At 37.2% G+C, this 15,590-nt stretch overlaps 1 protein-coding gene across 1 annotated transcript; it reads right to left on the bottom strand.

Moving 5' to 3' along the window:
- Nucleotides 1-354: 354 nt before the first annotated feature.
- ino80c (INO80 complex subunit C) lies at nucleotides 355-5,627 on the bottom strand. The gene is made up of 5 exons (XM_023277168.3): nucleotides 5,360-5,627; nucleotides 2,701-2,829; nucleotides 2,496-2,607; nucleotides 1,364-1,431; nucleotides 355-1,270 (listed from the first exon to the last, which is right to left on the bottom strand). Exons 1-5 carry the CDS (start codon nucleotides 5,513-5,515, stop codon nucleotides 1,139-1,141), a joined length of 597 nt encoding a protein of 198 aa, XP_023132936.1. The 5' UTR covers nucleotides 5,516-5,627; the 3' UTR covers nucleotides 355-1,138.
- Nucleotides 5,628-15,590: the final 9,963 nt, after the last annotated feature.

The raw sequence follows: 15,590 nt of genomic DNA, 5'->3' as shown, positions 1-15,590 counted from the left end.
GCGTACTGCTCTATGCAACAAAAGAGCTGAATCGAGTACATTAGTAGGTGTAGATATTGTGGCTGCAGCTTCTTATACAGTTGTGTTCATAAGTTTACCTACCCTGGCAGAATCTGTACCATTCTTTAATGAAAGCATGAATGACTTTGTCCGACCACTAGCGATAAATGAAAGAAAGGTTTTTCCACGATCAAACATTTTCTAAAAAATGGATAATATTTCACAGATTTTGCCAGGACATGTAAACTTAAGAGCATAACTGTATATCAACATGTAACATGTGATTACAGGTTGTCATATGAGCAAAACAGAAAATGTACATTTAAACAAAAAAATAATAATCAAAAGCACGGATGAGAAAAAAGAGACTTTATTGCAAAATACAAGCTACTTTAATAGGCACCTTAATCAAAGAAAAAATAACAAATTCCTTCCGACAGCAACGTTTCTCCTCCATAAGATCAGTTAAGTTCTGCCATAAGAAACAGCTCTTTTACACATTTAACATCTTCAGCCTCTGAGTACTTTCTGGGTGTTTTTCCTCCAGTTTTATTTTCATTCACTGTGTGCACTTATAACGCTGCAACCGACGGTTACGTGACAAAAATTAGAGGACTTTTTGGCTGAACAGCAAAATATGTTTACACATTGAAGACAAGAGCGGGAAAAAGTTAAAACTGTAAATAGTAAAATAGTAGTGGTATGTAGAGTCACATTTTTTCCCGTGTCTGTAACACCTCTGGGAACCTAGAAATATGATGCATTAATTGATTTATTTTTACATTTTTGTTAAATAATCCAAAAAAATTAAACTTTTTAATTTATGATGTTACAGTTTTATACTGCATGATACACACTTCTGAGTTCTCTCTACTTTTAGCCATGGTTGTGTTGTTTCCATAGTGGTGCAGGACTTTATATTGCAGTGAAAAATGAGTCCAAAGTGAGTATAAACCACCTAGAAACTGCTTGGGGTTCAGTATCAGCAGAGAAAATGTTTAGCAATATTTGAGCTCCAGCGGTTTTCCCTCCAGATCTGGGTTGAGCTCTCAGCTCTGTCCCGGTCGACCCAACAGCCTCCTGCACTGACTTGAGTTCAGTTCTGGTGTGTTTCAGGTTTCCAGCCCTCACTCAGCTGTCAGGGTACGATGCATGTTGCCTTGCGAAGGGCCAGGTAGCCGGTGACAACATCGGTGGGGAGGAGACGGATGTAAGAGAACTCCTCAGAAGATGTGAAGCGTAGCTTCGTCTGAGGGTCTGTGTAGTTGGCCTGAGGAAAGACAAGAGGGATTATTGAGAGAGAGCTCGATACAAGACTTAGCTGAAGTAATGCAGCCTTTGTTCTACCACATTTTTTACTCACAGGCAGTCCAGAGATGTCTGAGTACTTTTTGGCTGGTTTCAGGGAGGGAGGAGCATCAATGTTGTAATCTGTAAACACAGAAAAGTCAGAAATTGAACAAAGGCTGAACAAAATACAAAAAAAGAAACAGATTGTAGTTATTTTTAACAAATATTGGTATATTTATCTATTATCTATACACCACTTAATCCTCATTAAGGGCTGGAGTCTACCCCAGCTGACTTAGGGTGAAGGCAGGCACTAGTCTATCACAGTCTACACATAGAGTCAAACAATCACACTTCAGTTCACACCTACGGTCAATTTAGGATTATCAATTAACCTCAGCATGTTATTGGACTAGGGCTGTAGTGGTTAGCACTTTCACCTTGCAGCGAGAAGATCCCTGGTTCGCGTCCCGGCTTTCCCGGGATCTTTCTGCATGGAGTTTGCATGTTCTCCCTGTGCATGCGTGGGTTTTCTCCGGGTACTCCAGCTTCCTCCCACAGTCCAAATATATGCTGAGGTTAATTGGTAACTCTAAATTGTCCCTAGGTGTGAGTGTGATTGTTTGTCTGTATATGTAGCCCTGCGACAGACTGGCGACCTGTCCAGGGTGTCCCCTGCCTTCACCCCAAGTCAGCTGGGATAGGCTCCAGCTCCCCTACGACCCTAATGAGGATTAAGCGGTATATAGATAATGGATGGATGGTTGTTATTGGACTGTGGGAGGAAGCTGGAGTACCCAGTGAAAAACCCACAGATGCACGGGCCCAGGCTGGGACACAAACCGGGGATCTTCTAGCTGCAAGGTGCTAACCAGTGAGCCACTGTGCAGCCCAAATATTGGTGCATGAGTCACAAATTTTTGCATTTGTTTTTGACTGAAACAAATCTAAAAATGATTGTGTCTTTTCTGTGGTCTTTAAAACTAAAAAGAAAAGAAAAGAAAGAAGTCTTTTTGAGCAAATAGTAATTCTTCTTTAATGCCAGCTGGTATTGGAAATGTTTCGTGTTGTCCAGAGACAAAGAAAGAACAAAATAATACATGTTGTTGACATTAACATAGTAGAATCTTGAATACAGAAATAAGGCTTGAATATTTGGAGCTAACAAATGCACGTGTGCCGAGTCAGAAGCTACAGAAACTCACAGTTGGGATCGTTGAGCTTCCAGGGTAAAGTCCGCTCCAGAGCCAGAATCTGTTTGAGATTCTTCCAGGTCCTGTTCTTTTTGCCTGCTGCTGCTCCACCAATGCCAGAGTGCTGCCAAGATTAAGCGAGGGGAAACAAGAGAGAATGAAAGCTGAGGGAGAAGCAACAGAAGCAGATAAATGCAGGCAGGAAACAGACTCTCACCATGAATGTGTGGTCTTTGAATGGTGGAGGCTTCACCGTGGACTCTGTGGTGGTGTTTGGACCACCGTCAGCTGATCCCATCGGCTTTACCTCAGCCACCGTCTCCACTGCTGCTACCTGATGAAACACCTAATTCAGACATACAGCAACCACAGTCAGTTTAAGTATCATGAAACTTGAAGATCTTTTGGTGTACATGATAGTTTACAATCACATGTGGTCACATATTATCTAGTCACATATTTATGAACATTTTAAACCTGTTATACAAAAAAAAAACATGTAAAGCACTAATTGGCAATATCATAATCAGTTTTAATCACCAAGATTGCATATTACACATAAATGTTTGTATTCACTGCTGTTTTGTACACCGTGCATTAAAGCTGCACAATCCATCATTTCAGATTGACATTGTGACGAACACAACAGTTATCTTTAAGAAACTGCAGTGTGAACTTAAACACATCATGTTACAACTTTTTTTGCTGCTTAATACAAACAGAAAACTCACACAGTTCTCATTTTCCATGACCAAACTAAAAGACAAGTCCATCTAATAGAACATAATTTCTTCAGACTTCAGGTTTCTTTTTGTATATTTACTTTATTTAAATGACAGAGTTGACATAGAGTGAAAATTACCGTATTTTTTCACAACACAGAAAAACCAAAATGTCAATTTTTTGCTGCTCTTCTGCATATTTGTGCTATACTGCTTATTTGTATTTTTTAGGCTGGCTTGCATATTATGTCTGCTGCTCTGCACGTCTTTCATCCCCATGTGTTGTGTTATTTGTCCAGTCACGATGCGATATGTTATAATTTTGAATGCAGCTAATGATTATTTTCACTGTCAATTAAGCTACCAGTTGTTTGGTCTTCAAAATGTCAGAAAATGGTGAAAAATGTAGCTCGCTGTTTCTCAGAGTCCAAGATGACAAATAATGTATTTTCTACAGCCTAAAGATTTTCTGTTTACTGTCATAGTGGAAGATAGAAACCATGAAATATTCAATTTTAAGAAGCTGCAATCAATGAATTTAGACTTTTTTTTTCTCTGAAAACTACTCAAACTGATTGACTGATTGTCAAAATAGTTGCAGATTAATTTAATAATTAAGTAATTGATTAATCACTGCAGCTCCATTTAGAATACTATCATAGCACAACCATTACCGTTTATTAAATACCGCCCATGCAATAGCATTAGCCAGAATGAATAATTAAAATATTTACAGGCAGATTGGACAGATGGGAATTAGTGAAAATACAGATGTTATTGATAAAAAGGCTCCACAGCATCTGTTCTGATTATGCAAACTAAACTCCTTCAGAGGAGATTCTAACAGGGACGTGTTTCAGGTTTCATGTTTGTAAAACAAATGAAGTCTGGTTCAGTAGTTCAATAAGGCTTCATAACAGCAAATTACAGTATAGAGATGGTTTGTTAAATCTGTCTAGAGATTGATTAATGTATTTACACCTTTGGAAGTTGCAGGTTTCTAATAATTGTCGTGTCTTACACGAGAGATTTTCAGTTTCATTCATTTAAGCATGATACTCTAGTGCAGCACATACAGTTTGCATGTTGTAAATGCACAGCTTCGCTTAGATTTAACGGTCCCATATGTGCCCCTTTTCATCACAATAACTTAAATATATTTTTATTGATATATCAAATACTTTCCAAGATTTTTTATAATGCCCTTTCGACCTGTTTCCACACATTTTTTGCGGATAGAAATTTGAGGCTGTTTGAACAACAATATCTCAGGAACTATTAAAGTCTGAAATTTTCACTGGTATTGCTCATCACTTCATTGGTTTTGAATATTGGATAAATAAGTCAAATAATTTCTGGTTATGGGTGAGTTGAAATATGACAAAAATTTAAGACATCATGAAAAATCCTATCTTTGAGCACACATTAACAAAAAAAATTATAATGCAGAAGTCAGCAAGTGATTTTTTTTCTGAAGCATATGTGGCTGCATGTTCCAATATTAAAAAGCAAATATATGGAGTGCTTTTTAATATTAAATACTTGGTCACAAAAATTAAATAAAGTCATTTCCGGGCTTTTATCTTTAACAGATCCTGAGATATAGCTGTCAAACATTTTACAAAGTAGTATGATTTCAAATATGAAATTTTAAATATCATTAGCTTAAAATATATAGATTTTTTAAAAAATTGTTTCTAGCAAATCAGAAATGGCCGAGCAGCCTCTGATAATTTGATGAAATAACCCAAAGCTGGAAGGCCAACTAGTTTTCTGGGGGCTTAAAGAACAACAGAAGTAGACGTCTTCGTGTCTTAGCAGCTTTTATTTTGCACATTAAAGTTTACAACATCCACAAAACTGGATAAATATGGATTTCCACTATATGAAATCCAAACCCTGAACAAAACATCCTCCAAATTAGCTTCTAGCTGTGCAGCATCAGTTACCATGGTGATCTAACAGGTTAAAATAGAGACACTTCAGGCTCAACCATAGACTGTATATAAAGAGTCTATGAGTTACCCAATAATCTCGCTTCGTTCACCACAAAGAGTGGGACGTTATAAAGCAACATAACTAAAGCGCTGCAAAAGAAATAATCACAGCAATGTTTATCTAACTTATCAGCGTGTGGTTCAGTCCAGGCTTCACCTGGGTCTGTGTTGTCGGTGTCGCTGCCGGCTTCTTCTTCTTGTTGCTCCCGGCGGGCTGCGGAGCCCCGGTCACCGCCGGACTACCGGGACGTTTCTTCCCCCGGAGAGCGGCCGTCGGCTGGGTCCTGACGGTAATGGGGATTTGAGAAGCCATTTGTAGCGAAACCGTAGCGAAATGTTAGTAAAGAAAGCTATAACCGCCGCTTTCTCCTTCTGTGGTTAGCATTAGCTGCCCGCAATCATCGTTGTAAACAGTTTGTGACCCGGATGTGGAATGTATTCATTTCCGGTTGTATTTTCGTAAAATTATATTTTTTCTTAAAATTTGGATTCTAGAGCAATTGTTGAAAACAACATGACAGGATACTTTAAATATTAACATCCAAATTGATTATAAAAACATGACTTATTAACTATTTCAAATAAAATATGTCCTGAGAACATTTACAGACACTACTGGCAAATGGAACACCGTACAAATACATTTTGACAAAAAAGAAACAGAAAAATTTAAGAAATAAGGTCATATCGGTCAGTGTATATTTTGGCAATTGGATTTTCCGTTCAGAAACGGGTATTGAGAAACAAAAAACGAGTGGTTATTTGATTTTCGTTTTAAAATGCAAAATTAAAATTTAAATACACGGCGTTTTTCATTTTATATTTAGAATAACAAAAAAGTAAAATCAGTAAGAGACAAAAACGAAAAAAGGTCGTTTTTTTTCATTTTCTGAGACCGGAAGTGGTCATCAGCAAGTGTGGAGCCAAACAGAGTACGGTGCATAGACTTTATATAAATTTTTTCGTGAGTTTTCATGGTCAAAATGAGAGATCAGGTGGCCGATCTTATAATAAATCAATATTGATTTTTTTTATAGAGCGTTAAAGTTTTGCGAAGCCAGGGGGCGGGACTACTTGATTGACAGTCCGGTCCGGAATGATTGACAGGTCCTATGGAGGAGACAGCAGAGACTCTGCTCTCTTCGTTTGGATTAATTCTGAGATAATAACTGTTGGTTTATTTATCGGTGCAGCAGCAGAACATTTTCCACAGACAGTTTTCCTGCCCGTTGGCTTGTTCTAACCAGTTTTCAACCTTCGGCTGATTCTACCAGCAGACACTGAAAGGACTCTAATAGTTCGGTAAGTAAATGTTTATTTTCGTATCGGTGCCACTTTTAATGCACTTTATATGCAGCTTTAGTGTCAGATGTAATGTGTGCCATGCACTCCAGATGTTGGTGGAGTTTGTTTCAGTGTGTGTTGACCAGAGAAGAAAGTTAGCATCCGGTAACTGAATGGACGACATCCTCAGTGAATCACTTCCTGTTTAGCTTTCACTTATAGAAAGACAGACCAACTCTCAGCTGTTTATTATTCTCTGTTCTTAGAATTCACACGTTCTATTTATCACCTTTAACTCCATCTCTGGTGTTGGAGCAGAAATACAATAGAAAAAGTCCGTGTTATTTATAGCAGATATGCTGCATTAAGACATCAACACATTTAGGTCAAGAGCTTTATTATTTCCTTTACTGCACATTTAAAAACTACATTGTTTAACTATTGTGAACTGTAAAGATGTGTAAACACATGAAATAAATAGATAAAATATATAATGTGTTGCTGACAGTGAAGTGTAAAAACTGAACAGTCACAAAACAAGTTGTATTATGAAGAGAGGAGCTGAATCTGCAGCATTATTGTTGTTACTGGAAGGATGAGGAGGACATCAGTGCTGCTCTTCCTCACAATGAAGAAGGAGAAAAGACTCTTTACCTCAGAGTCACAGCTGGATGTTCATGTTCTCTGGAGCTCTCAGTCCATCAGACGAGATGTTCCCAATGATCCAGACCAAGGCTGGAAGGAAAAGACACTAACAGTGAGGAAAAGATCTCCAAGGTTCTTTCATTCCAACTGCAGGAACATTAAATATCAGAGTGAACACATCAGGATATGAATGGAACACAATAGAATTTTCTGTTTTTATCCTGTTTTTTAATCTTATGGAAATGTTTGTTTTCCTGGTTGAGGCTAAAGACCACTTTACTGCCTTAGATGGACAATAAAGTTTATTCTATTTTATTCTTATGTATCATTAGCATTAACATGAGCTCCACAGTTACCTCACCATACACTGTTGTAGAGAGAAAACTGAAGCAAAGAACAGAGATATTAACTCAGAACTGAACTGAGAGATTAACGTTCATCAGTAACAGTTCTGTGGAGGAACATTAATGTAGATTTATTTATATCTGCTGATAATTAAAACAGCAGTTATCAATCCATTATGATTGATCAGCTGTGATCTGCAGGAAACTTAGCTACAGCTTACAGTTAACTAGTTTATGACACTGACTAACCTGATTTAGCATCAGTGTTGACACTAAATGAGGAAACGTAATCTCAGATATACAGAACAACTTTAAAACACGATGTTAGAACATGTTAATATCAGAGGTTATAGTCTGATGTTAACTTACAGTAACTTCACTGCTTTATATGTGATGTTGTCCAGATGTGGAGAAGAGTACAACTAGTTACAAAAATGACATAGTATGGCCTGTAGTTCATAGTACAGCATGTCGGCAAAAAAAAAACCCATAGGTTATTATGTGGTTCAAAGAGCGCAAAATGATAGGATGTTGCCTAAAATTGTCATGTATGATATGTGGTTCAAAAAATGTCATAGTGCAGTATATTGTCAAAATAGTATGTAATTCAAGAAAACATCAGAGTATAATATGTCGTCTAAAAATGCCATAGAATAATATTTCATTGCACAAGTAAAAGTATAGTAATTTTTAAAACTGTTCAAATTCTTATAAAATGTTGCTAAAAAAAACAAAAAAAAAAAACTGAAACAGAAAAAACATCATAGTAATATGTCAATTTAAAAAGCCTGTAGTATAGCGTGTTGCCCAACAAACATCATAGTATAGCATGTTGCTCTAAAAATGTCACAGTATAGCCTTTAGTCCACAAAACGTTGTTTTGTCCCGGCTGTCTGAATTAGGTGAGGAGTACCACAAAAACAGTCCAAACGCTGGTTTCCAGAGGGTCAGACAAGTATTTATTTAAAAGAGGAAGTTTACAACAACACAACATGTGAGGGGGTTAAAAACAAATGGGTGTTAGTAAAATAAAAATAAATAAACAGAACTAAAAGTGAACTTCATGTTGACATTGATGGGCATTCCAACCAGGAACAAAGTAAAAGATAATCAATACGAAAAAAACTCTTCCTGTTCACCTCTTAAAACCCAAAAACACACCGCAGTAGCACCCTAAACTAAAACTACCAGTGGGTTTCCTGTTTTCCTTTCTGAACAATTCAAAGGTCTCTCTCTATCTCCCCACACATCCACCAACCACTGGAACACATCTCCAAAGTTCTGCAGGGCCAGCTCAGCTTCCCCTCAGAAGAAGTGCTGCCACCTGCCAGATGAAGGAGCCTTTTGAGAGGCAGCTGGCATCGTGATTGGACTGTACTTTGGTCTGTTCCAATCCAGCTTCAGCTCCAGAGACGGCAGGCGGGACGAGTCAACGGAGGCCTGGTGGACGAAGACATGCAGCTGAGTACAATCCAGAAAACAACAGAGGAGGAGTGCAGCAGCCCAGAGCCAGAACAACCAGAGTAGCATGGTATGTCTCTAAGAAAACATCATAGTATAGCCTTTGGTATGAAAAAACACCATCATATACATCATATATTGTACAAATAACAAGTCAAAGGAAAGAGACATACATTGTAGAATTGTAGTAATTGTGGGCTGACTGATTTACTGATTATCAGTATTTTATTTTTTACTGATTTATGGTAATAAATACATTTAAAAATGGTGGTACTTTGGCTCTGAACATTTATCTACCTGTGGTCGCTCTGTCTTCTGGAGTGATTTGATTGGTTATATGTCACGAATAAAACTCCTTTAACTTAACATCTGTAAACAAAACAAAAACGTATCAACAACGTTTTCTGTTAGAGTTTGTGTTCTTCTAAGTTTAACTCCAAGATTTTAAATACTTTCATTGACTGCAAATGAATATCTACTCCAAATGTCTCACTAATAATCATTATCAGCCTTAAAAACCCACAAAACACCCCTCTATACTCGACCACACTTAGTACAGTCCGGTTCCCCCTTCTATAAATCTGCTTGGAATCTTCCACTTCCTGTTTGTCAAAGTGGCCTTCTACCTGGACAGGTTTTGTTGGAGCTCATGCAACAAACATTTTGGGTAACTGCACTTTAATATGGATGGATGACACTGAATTAGAGTCTGTTTTCATGAGACTGAGTTAAGATGTGTAGCTCTGTCATTAATAGGAATTATTTCTCAGAATTCACAGAGAAAAGTCTGAAATGTTTTGCTAGGTTAGCGTCCCACATGTTCTTTGGCTCAGCAAAAGCTAACTCTCTCCAAATTCTGGATCTCTTGAGTTGCTTGTTGTTAAAATATCTTGCTGTAGGTGCTGAAGCTCAGAAAGTCCTGAGGATGTTTGTTCAAAATAAGCTCATTCTCAAGTCTGATCTGAACTGTCCTCTTTTGTTTGAACTTGTCCCTAACTTAGGAGTTAAATGGACAGAGCAGCACATCCAGACTCAGTCTCATTTATGTAGAGATTAAACTTCAGTGTCATTCATTGATGTTAAAGTGCAGTTTTTCAAATGTTTGTTGCACATTCTCCCAACCAAACCAGTCCAGGTGGAAGACGATGTGAAGAGAAAGCTCCAGAGGATGAATATCACACATTTACATTGGAAATTAATGTCCTTTAATTAGACATTGTCATGCAAAAGTTGGATTTCCCTTTAATGATGTTCAAATCTTTGTTGAGTAATTTGTTGATGTTGGTTTCTAAATGTTTTTTGACACTTGGCCCCAAAGATTAAAACCTTCTACGGCTCACAAGCTGCAACAATTCACACATTATCAACTATCTTTCTGACTAAACTAAGATAAAAAGTGAAAAACTGCCTGATTCCTGTATCATGAATGTAAATCTCTTTGGTTTTTATGACTAAACTGAATATATTTGGGTTTGATATTTTATAAACCAAAACAAGAAATGAATTACTGGAGAAAACAATCAACAGATTAATGGACAAAGAAAATGTGTTTTCGAACATATATGGCTGAATTACTCCAACATTACAGGATATATATAATTTTAATTCAATTTTATTTATATAATGCCAATTACAGGTCAAATTGTCTCAAGACGCTTTATTTTTATATTTTTTGTCATTTAAAATATGACAAAGTAAGAAATTTAAAGCTCTTGACTAATCCAATTTATTATTTGGTTTTTAAGAGACTAATGGACAATTAAAATAAGTTTCTCCACTAAAACTAATAAACATGAGGTCAAATAGAAGGAAGAGTTTTAAATACTGCAGTCCCACGACGACAAGAATAAAGTTTGTCAACAAAAACTAAATCTGCTGGTGGATTCCATGAAAGTCCTAATAAATGATAATAAAGTGTGATACTAAAGGTTTGTGGTGCTAAAAATGTCCAAGTAAAGATATCAAGTTGAACATCTGGATGGAGGTTGATAAAAGTTGACCTTCTTTCATTTCTCTGGAGTCGACTCCATGGATTTTATGGATGGTGGTTAAAGACCTGCTCTTCTAGTGGTCTTCCTTCTAGTCGCTGTAAAAAGTCAGTCCATCCTGGCCGACTTCAACATCTCTTCACGACAAGTTGTTCTTCCTCAGACCTGGTGGAATCTCCAGAAACTCGGGAAAACCAGTCGAGACTCGAAGAACTCGTCGGGCGGGGGAAGGTGTGGTGGGTGGTGGAGGGAGGCGGGGGAGTAGAGGGGGGAGGCCGCCACCCACCTCCCCGCCTACTCTCCGCCCTGACTCCACCCAGACTCCGCCTTGGCTCCACCCATGTGGTCACTTCAGGAACTACGATGCCAAAGGGACGACGAATTTATTTCTTTTCATCTGATCTGTAGCTCAGTGAGTTAAGGATTTGCCTATGGAGCTGCAGGTCGCTGGTTCAAGACCAGACACTTCTTAAACTTTTCTCAAAATCCTGACAAAGACAAAGAAAGAAAAGGCCGGTGGTGGGTCTTGAACCTGCGACCCTCCGCTTGGTAGTCCTCTTCTTATCCCCCTGAGCTACTCGCTCAGATACTAATTCTTCTTTTTTTTGCGCATTTATCATCTGTTTTTTGTCGTGTTTGAGTTTTTTTTTAACTCGAGTCTCGACTCGACCGTTTTTCTCAGGAGGTTGGACTTCAGCCTTTGTGCTGGAGGGTGGAACCCTCAGTTCCAAGACTTTCCAAAGCCTCCACACCTCCCGAGTCCTCAGGACCTGAGCTTTCACACAGTCTGAGGGCTGAAATTTTCTAAGTCCCACAGTAGTTCTCTGTTAGTTTGAACCTTCAGACAGTCTGAGGACTGAAATCTTAGAAGTTCTTGAGTAGTTCTCTGTTAGTTTGAACCTTCAGACAGTCTGAGGACTGAAATTTTCTTAGTTCCTGAGTAGTTCTCTGTTAGTTTGAACCTTTAGACAGTCTGAGGACTGAAATTTAAAAGTTTCTCAGTACTTCTCTGTTAGTTTGAACCTTCAGACAGTCTGAGGACTGAAATTTTAAAAGTTTCTCAGTACTTCTCTGTTAGTTTGAACTTTCTGGTTAACAGAAGCCTTAAAACTTGTGACCATGAGTCTTGATTTCACATTTAGACCATCTATCTGAGTTCTTCTCAGACCTTCACCTGTGGGTTTTTTAGAAATCCTCAACAAACTTTGATTCTCTTCACTGAACAGTAAAGTTTGTGGAGATCAGAAGGTAACATTAGTTTGATCGATGCCTTCAACTACTAGTAGACTTTATCTGGAAAGCAGTTTTCTGAAATGAGTTCTTAGTAAATCTGTCCACAATCAAACCAAGAACATAGAAAGAGGAAATGTTTGAAGAAACAACTTGATGTTTTCATTTCAGACTAGAAAACGCTTTAAGACCTTTATCTGTTTTTGCTCTTTTTGATCGTTTTATTCTCTTCTGTTTAATTTGATCTTCTAAAGTTTAACTGGTGTCTTTTCAAATGTTTTGTCTTTAGTTTGATTCTTCTTAAATGTTTAGTTTTGCTCTTTTCTCTCGTTTTATTCTTTTGTAATATCTGATTTGATTTAGAAATGTTTTGTCTTTTTAATGCTTAATTGTTTTTTCAAATGTTTTATCGGCTTGTTTGAAAAATTTCCTTTTCAATCCCAGCGTTTAATTTTTTGATTAAATCTTTAAGGATTTTCTTTTTAAATGTTTTACCACCTTTTAATGTTTAATTTTCTTTTTAAATGCTTCATTGTATTTTCTGTTTAATTCCCATTTAAAGTTTTATTGTCTTTAAGATTTAATTTTGTAATTAAACGTTTTTTTAAATTAAATGCTTTGTCTTTTTAAAGGTTTAACAATCCAATTGTTTTGTATTTTTTAATGTTTAATATTCTTCTTGTTTATTTGTATTTTTTAAATGTTTAATTCTTTAAAATATTTTATCTTTAATGTTTAATATTTTTGTTTAAAAAATTTTGTTTAAGTTCATAATTACATGTTTTGTATATTCTATTTAATTATCTAAATCTTTTGTCTGTTTATTATAATTTAATTGTATTTCATGTTTAATTTTCTTTTTAAAAGTTTTATTGTATTAAATACTTTTTCCCTTTAATTGCTTTTTTTAATGTAGTTTATTTCTTTAATCTTTCTTTCTGTCAAGATTTTAACCCCAACCTTAAAAATTAAACAAACCCTTAAATCACAATGAAAATACTTCTGTCACAATCATGAGGTAGTCAATTATTCAGTTTATCAATTCAGCTTTATTTGTTTAGCACCTTTCACACAGATGACAAAACTAAACAAGCAAAGAGAAAAAACTATGCTAAAACTATGATTAAAACTCAAAAACATTTTTTTAAAAAAAAGATTTAACATGGTAATAAAATATGTTGTGTCCAGGGGATGGAGGGAGTTTATTGAAGTCTTCTTGGGCTCACATGGGAAATCATTTAAAATATAAACTTGATATTCAGTCTAAGGAAACTGGAAACTGCAGAGTGACAGAAGAACCAACAATATCTCCTGTTTTCTCCTTTAATGAGTCGACTCTTCTTGTGCTTTCAGACCAAAGAACTACAGACTCTTCACAACCTGCTCAAACTCTTGGTACAGGACCTCACCACACGGGTCAAGAAGGTTTCTGTCTCATTTCTACTCTGAAGCTCACCTTCTCCTGCTCAAACTGCTGACAAATGTTTCTGCTGCTCTAAAGTCTGGTCTCCAGAACTTCCTAAAAACTCTCAAAGTCTCTTCTGCTGCAGGTTGCTTTGTAGAACTGTTCCAGAAAACCTCACTAAACCACATGGAGGGGCCTCAAGATAGTCGTCCAAATGAAACCATACAAAAACCAAACTAGCACAACCCAAACGCTAAAGTCTCCTGCAGCCTACCAGAGAACCTCTGAGAACAGAGAATCAGGACAGGAACTCTTACCTTCTGGACAACCAACGCTGGTTCTCAAACAAGAATACAGAATGTGTCTGACCAAAAACCTCTAAAGACTCACTACAGCCAAGATAAAGACACAACTCAGCTGCAGCAAATCCACTAATCACTGCACACATTAGCACCATGTGCTAACTGTGGCTAAAGAACCACATTTACCAAGACAACTATCCAGTACAAAGCCCTAAAACACACCAAGAAACACATTAAAGACGATTTTACTGCTGGAAGCTGCAAGCCAACGCCTAAAGAACAAACTAAAGCAATGGAGCCAAACCCAGGTTCAGTGGTGAACAGAAGCAGAGGAAATGTTTGTCTGCAGCTAAATAAAGCAGGAAGACACTGAGCTGCTCAGGTGTTCCTGATAACACCAAGCAGCCACCTGGACAGCCAATAGGAACACAGCTTACTGGAAGTCCAGAGGGCTGGGTTAGTGAAGGAAATTTAGTTTAAAGTTGAAGCAGAAAGTTAACAAAGAAAGTTGAAAACCACCTTCTGATACCTGAAATCTCTGAGTTTTCACACAAAGAACACCTGAACATGTCAAACTGGTTCATAGTAGAACCATCATTGTAAAAACGTCATAGTATGGTGTGTTGCTCAAAAAACATTACGACCCGGCTGTCTAGGGTCGCAGAGGAGCAACACAAAAACAGGACAAACGCTGGTTTCCAGGGGGTTAGGAGGCTATTTATTTGAAAGAGTAAGTTTACAACAACACAACATGTGAGCAGAAAAATCACAAAGTCTGTCTTTAGTTCAGCTGAAAATATTAGTTTTTGTCTTTTTTATTGACCAAACTTTTCAGGAAGTAGATGAAGAATAATTAAAGCTCTCATGTAGAAGTCCAACTTATTTTGGATCCTTGTGGAGAGTTTAATCTTAGAGTTTGTAAAGCTGTTGAGTTTTTACAGTCACATGGATTGTTTTGACATTTAATAACCGAGTCCTGAAATAAAATTACAGTTGTGGATTTCTGTCATTTAGTCTGGACTAAACAAATAACAGCAGCATAAATCTCAAACGTCATTATGAGGAGTCTGGATTGAGGTTTCTCACTTGATAATGATCAAAACATGAAATTTAGGTTGGTTTAAAGGAATATTCCACCTTAAATCTTTGAATGTTGACCTAAAAGGTTGGTTTCAGGAAGTATTCCACCTACAAGGTCCTCACACATCCACCTTAAAGGAACATTCCACCAAAAATCCTTGGACATGCACCTAAAATGTTGGTTTAACCGAGTATTCCATCCAAAATCCTCAGAGACCTGAGGGGCTGGTTAAAAGGAATATTCCACCTAAAACCTCAAATATAGACCTGAAAGGGTGGTTTAGAAAAAATCCTTCAATGTAGACCAAAAACGTTAGTATGGAGGAATATTCCACCTGAAATGTAGACCTGAGAAGTTGGTTTGGAAGAATATACCATCCTAAACATCCTTAAATGTAGACTAAAAGACCGTTTGGAAGAAAATTCCACCTAAAATTCTCCAATGTAGACCTAAAAGGTGAGTTTAATGGTATAGTCCACCTAAAATTCACTACTGTAGGAACACAGGAACATTCAGTAGCTGTTGCAGTTCTTCCTGTCAGGCTCGTGGTAGAACGGCTCTGAAGAATCTTGTACTTGTCTTATCTGGAACAATCTAACAGCCTAAACTGTTAACAGCGGTGTAAAGAAGCAAACACTCAGGCAGAGA

Source organism: Amphiprion ocellaris, chromosome 9, assembly GCF_022539595.1.
Source record: "Amphiprion ocellaris isolate individual 3 ecotype Okinawa chromosome 9, ASM2253959v1, whole genome shotgun sequence".
Lineage (NCBI taxonomy): Eukaryota > Metazoa > Chordata > Actinopteri > Pomacentridae > Amphiprion > Amphiprion ocellaris.
The sequence above is the reverse complement of the archived record's forward strand: the minus strand, read 5'-3'. Positions and strand labels throughout refer to the sequence as shown.